The sequence below is a fragment of the Pieris napi genome, chromosome 4, assembly GCF_905475465.1.
Source record: "Pieris napi chromosome 4, ilPieNapi1.2, whole genome shotgun sequence".
NCBI classification, from domain to species: domain Eukaryota; kingdom Metazoa; phylum Arthropoda; class Insecta; order Lepidoptera; family Pieridae; genus Pieris; species Pieris napi.
This window is the reverse complement of record NC_062237.1, coordinates 2,928,918-2,935,009: the sequence shown is the minus strand read 5'-3', so window position 1 is coordinate 2,935,009 and position 6,092 is coordinate 2,928,918. Positions and strand designations below refer to the sequence as shown.

Genomic DNA, 6,092 nt, shown 5'->3' with positions numbered 1-6,092 from the left:
AAGGGCTAGAACAAAAAATCACGAAATGAAGGTACTTACTTTAATATACACAAAGCCTTAGTTTATTTGACAAAATATAAAGTTTTTGGTTTATATTCTGAATACTATGCTTTTGTTCATTCTTTAATGTTTTTCTCTTAAGCAAATCCCGTATTAAAAACTTTACACTATCCCTATTTAGAGCTTAATTGTGATACACAATCAAGTTACACTAGAATTAAGTTCTACGCCGTGACATAACAAACAAATACACATATCTAGACATTGAGAATTATTTAATAAACATGATATTTTTTTTAATATGACTGAAAATCAATTTTTTTCTAAAAATACAGTGTATAGTGAAATAATAACAGTGATAAAAAATGCTTTGAGATGCTGAACGGTACAGCGGACACTGGGGCTGTGTCGCTCCAATCATCACCATTGAAAGTCTCGCCGTCATCCGCAAAGGTATCTTCTAGTCCAGTGAAAGCGTCACCGAGCCCTGTAAGGGCACCATCATCACCCCTGAAGTCCTCTTTATCCCCAAGTGGGAGACAGAGGTCACCCAGAAAATGCCAATTTGCTGCGCCCGCTGATGACTCAAAGGATAAGTGCGGGACATCATGGCTCTGTCGTAGAGGTGCTGGAGTGGATGGCGACGCTAGTGTGGAAGCTCTAGGGCCGAGTGCCTCCTTTCACCAGGCGTGCGAGGAGACTGCCCCACCACCAAAGAACTGCTTCCGGCTGGTTATGTTGGGGTAAGTTAAGTAACAATATCATGTTTTTTTATAATCAGATTTCTTTTGGCTGCCATTCTTCTCTCCAACCCGTTTGTTTCGCTAGGATTCGAACACAGGTTCAAAGTCTTCGACCATTTTTATGTGGAAAATAAAATGTCGCTATTGAAATATTAATGAGATTCTTGTTCACACTTGACCTGCCTTTTGCACCTCATTGTTAATTTCTACCAATAATTAATTTTCTAAATATTTCAATAGAAAACTGAAACTTTTGTTATTTTTCCTCCACTTTAATATATATTCATTATTCTTTATATAAAATTATAGATATTAATTGGTTACGATACCGTAATTTTGTCCCGTAAAAGACGTAATTACTAAATATTCTATATATTATGAAGTATTATTTTATTTTAATTTATTAACACTTTGTGTTACATATTTGGTACATATTTATTCGGATAACATAAATTAAGGAGGCAACGGGCGGCCTTGTTCCTGGCAACCCTAGTAAGGAAAAAGAAAACAAGAAATACTAAGGGTAAACTGTAAAAAGTGCATAGCTAAGTTCAAAAAATAAAACTACAGATGTAGACTTATACAATTACAAAAGAACAAAAAAGTAAAAACGAATCTTAAGAGTGTAAACGTATAAGTTCATCCTTATTAATGAGTGTGATATTATATTATGATTATTCACTTTTTTAAAGCATTTCTACAGCTTATAGTGATAAGTAACTAAGTTTTTAAACTGAAATAAATCGAATTAAAAAGAACAATTAAATTTCCTTTACTTAATCAGAATAGGTCCAGAAATAGATAAAAATACAATGAAAATTTTATAATTACAAAAGTCACAATTAAACCGAGTTAAGAGATATATATATTATTGTATATCGCACACAGCTTAAGGAGTAAACCTTGTTACGTCACAACAACTGATGTATCACATCGAAAATCGCAATAAATCGAGCCATCAAGAGAGGAGACGATCGCACCTAAATTGCGAATTCCGTGTCACGCCGTTGCTCGTGATTACAACGTGTGTCGAAAACATATAACCTATACACTACCATTTATCTTCCGTTAGTACCTTATTACCGTTAGTTAATATATAACTAATAACTATCCTAGCTATGAATAGTATAGCAATCAAGTTTTTTGCCTCTTCACATTATTGCATTTTACAGTTTTACATGCTGGTATTGATAATCTTTGTGAAATACTGGTGCCTATAATAGGGCTATAGTCCTGTGGTAACAGGTTTAAATGTACAGGTAACAACCTTTCATTGCTGATAGAAAATATATAAAGAGATGTCCACATACTATGACTAAACTAAAGTGACAAACAAAATAAAACTAAAATATTTGGGTGTGTGAATCGAACGTTTGAAGAATTTAATTTAAAGTCTATCACAAATGCTATGGATAAGAAATATTCTGTTCCATCGTAATCTCTTTAGAAATTTAGACACAGCAATTTTACCTTATTTTTATTTAAGGAAGAATTAAGTTTATTGTACAAAAATGGTCTAAGAAAGCAGAATAAATTATGGATGTAATCATTATAATATGTAATACGCATTTAGATCACATTTTTTTTTGTAAAGGCAGATCGAAACCTTTTTAATTATAATGAGACGTATATCGCATGTAAGGGTTAACCAAAATTGTTAATCTGTTTCATATATTTCTTTTTATATAAAGCTATTACGATTTAATCATGCGCTTACAAAAGGATTACGTCTGACCATTAACAGTAGAACGGTATTGTTTCGTAATACGTGAACACTATATTTCATTAAATATTCATTATAATTTACATATTCTCTCATCCCGCTCACGATAAATTGCACAAATTCTTATCAGTTGATTACAATTTTCCTCCGCTATTATTTAATTAAAATTGTTAAAAACTATTTAACATTATGTTTATCTCTTTCAAAGTTTGTTTATAAATAAATAAAATTAAAAAGTTACTAATTAAATTGATCTGATTTTTCTTTAAAATATAGTTTCCTTCACTTAATATGAAATGGAGCAGTGTTGGCCTAGTGGCTTCAGCGTGCGATTCTCATACCTGAGGTCGTAGATTCGAACCCCGGCTGTGCAACAATAGACTTTCTTTCTATGTGCGCATTTTACATTTGCTCGAACGATGAAGGAAAACATCGTGAGGAAACCGACATGTCTAAGACCCAAAAAGTCGACGGCGTGTGTCAGGCACTGGAGGCTGATCACCTACTTACCAATTAGATTTAAAAATAGACATGAAACAGATTCAGAAATCTGAAGCCAAGACATAAAGAGGTTGTAGCGCCACTGATTTATTTTATTTCACTTAATATTAAATTATTGATTAGGTAGGTAAAGGTAGGTTTAACAGCTAAATAAAATAGAGAGTTTACCTGTTTCATTGCTTAAACATGTAGTAAGGGCCACAAAGTTAAGGCTAACAAATTAAAGCAATCACGTACAAGGAAGATTTGATGATTTTCAAACTTCCATGTTTTGATTCCAAACAGCAATTATTACTAATGTCAAATCGAGAGAGATGTCAAACACGAGTTTGAAGTTTAACGAGTACTTACTTAACTTATCTTTACATAAAGGTATTTATACAGTGAATATTTCGAGTTAGGGTAAATAATAATCATATCAAGTACTTTTTATTCTATTGTATTTTATTTATGTTTGCTTTGTTCATAAAAGACTTTATGTAATTTATCTTAGATCTACATAGAAATAAGATTTAAAAAAATATAAATAGAAGTTCATCCATATTATTAAATGTGTATTAACATTAAAAATGTGAAGTATGAAAGAAACAGCCATCTGTTTCGTTGATTAAGTTAGATGTTTGTGCCTGATTTTTTTTCATGTTTTGGAATTTAAACACAAACTGAATATCACTATACAACTAAAGATGATAAGAAGTGATAGAATAGAAACAGCAATTAGACTGTTCTATTTTCCACTAAGAAACAAAAATCTAGTTAGTTAGACACATATGACCATCACAGCGACCTGCTTATTATATAACAAACTCCATGGACTAATAAATCCGGACACATGTAAGAACATACGTTTTTTATTCCCGACGCCAAAACAAAGCGCTGTTTGGCCAACTAGACCAGTGCAGATAGCCTTCAAAATAAATAAAAAGTGAAAAAAATTACAGTAGGATGAAACCCATTAGAAAAGCAGGGGAATATGATCAAAATGAAAGGAAAAATAAATTACGGTCGATCTGAGGTCGGGAAGGGGTAGGGGGGGGAGGTTTAAGGGTAAAAAACGGTTTATCTCGATTTCTGGCAAAACTAAAAGTCCTATCGAAGAAAGTTAAATGGCAAAGTTGTAGGTAATAAAAAGATCTAAAACTTTTGTATTCACACATTTTTCACATAACCTCAAAATTTATGTGAAAAATTCAAAAAACCAAGTTTTTGGTTTTTAATTTTTATCTTTTACAAATTTCTTTTTTTTTTAACGAAATTTGGTGAAAACTTACCTTATTATGTCCCAAATATACTGTAATTTATTTGATTAAAAATATTTATTTCTTTACCTTATTTTGAATTAATATCGAAAAAACACCCTAATTTTCAATCGAAAATTCTGACGTCAAAATGTCAGCTTTTTTCAAAAAGTTGGTGTGATTTCAGTTCGTTGAAATCTCTACTTTCCTATGGTAAAAAAAATATATATATTACCATAGTAAATCTTCTCAGAAAATGCAAAAAATCGTACGCAGTAACGCCCAGACCCGTCATCCCCTTCCCTACTTCTCTACGAATCTTCTTTAAATTATAATTAGATGCCTATTTATTACTATTTTAAGATAACTTATATATACCTGAGTGACCTAAAAAAAATTTTTAGCCTTTAGATGGGCTAAAATTTTCGTATTTCATAGAGAAGTAGGGAAGGGTATGACGGGTCTGGGCGTTACTGCATACGATGTTTTGCATTTTCTGAGAAGATTTACTATGGTAATATATATATATTTTTTTACCATAGGAAAGTAGAGATTTCAACGAACTGAAAGCACACCAACTTTTTGAAAAAAGCTGAAATTTTGACGTCAGAATTTTCGATTGAAAATTAGGGTGTTTTTTCGATATTAATTCAAAATAAGGTGAAAAAATAAATATTTTTAATCAAATAAATTACAGTATATTTGGGACATAATAAGGTAAGTTTTCACCAAATTTCGTTAAAAAAAAAAGAAATTTGTAAAAGATAAAAATTAAAAACCAAAAACTTGGTTTTTTGAATTTTTCACATAAATTTTGAGGTTATGTGAAAAATATGTGAATACAAAAGTTTTAGATCTTTTTATTACCTACAACTTTGCCATTTAACTTTCTTCTATAGGAGTTTTAGTTTTGCCGGAAATCGAGATAAACCGTTTTTTACCCTTAAACCTCCCCCCCCTACCCCTTCCCGACCTCAGATCGACCGTAATTTATTTTTCCTTTCATTTTGATCATATTCCCCTGCTTTTCTAATGGGTTTCATCCTACTGTAATTTTTTTTGGTTTCAAAAATTATCGGCACTGGTCTAAACGCTTTTTTACACTTGGAGCCCCTTCGTAAGAAAATCTCCCAATATATGGATTCTGAGATAGTGAAACTATCCAGATGTGAACTCATAAAACGCATAAAAATTATGCTAGTTGAATTTGATTTCGATTCTACAGAGGCCTTACTTAATATTTTGGAATGACTCTGAGGTACCAAAAACTAACACACTGCGGACGATTATAAAAACTCTCAGCCACACTCTCAAATACAAAGTGTATTATACGCACACGCACCCATTCACATAGTCATACATTCACGTATACTTTAGGTCTTATGCGAATTTTATTTGATTAGATGTAACATGTACTTAAAAAAATGGTTGGAAACATGCACCGTGTACCACGGCTTAATTGTAATGTAGTTACACATCGGGGGCTCCCTAGTATGGGGCCTAGCATTAGATCAATTTTGTCACAACCGTATTTCTGTCACGAAACATGTTTACACACTTAGGCACATCTATTTATGGTTATTTTCAGTTTGATAATCATTTGAGTATAATGTTAAATACATTAGCTTCAATTAATCTATTTTAATAACATTCCAATCCCATATAAAGTATTATCTAAGTTGTACACATGGACTTGACCAGTTAAATTAATTTGTTTACTAAGCAAGGTATCATAGTACGATGGCATCCATAAAAAATTAAACGTGGTTTTAAAGTGTTACTGTCGTTTAAATATGGAGTTAGTTTTTAGTTCGGCTATAGCTCAATAAATCTAAATGGTTTTTAAACGACGGGTAAAGAATTCATCTTAAATTGCGCAATTTAGCC

At 31.7% G+C, this 6,092-nt stretch overlaps 1 protein-coding gene across 1 annotated transcript in view; it reads left to right on the top strand.

Moving 5' to 3' along the window:
* The first annotated feature begins 274 nt into the window (after window positions 1-274).
* Window positions 275-6,092, top strand: part of LOC125049214 (GTP-binding protein Rhes) — a 28,364-nt gene continuing 22,546 nt past the window's right edge. The window contains exon 1 of the mRNA XM_047648365.1: window positions 275-743. Within this exon, the coding sequence (XP_047504321.1) occupies window positions 376-743 (368 nt within the window). The 5' untranslated portion in view covers window positions 275-375. The remainder of the gene's footprint in view (window positions 744-6,092) is intronic.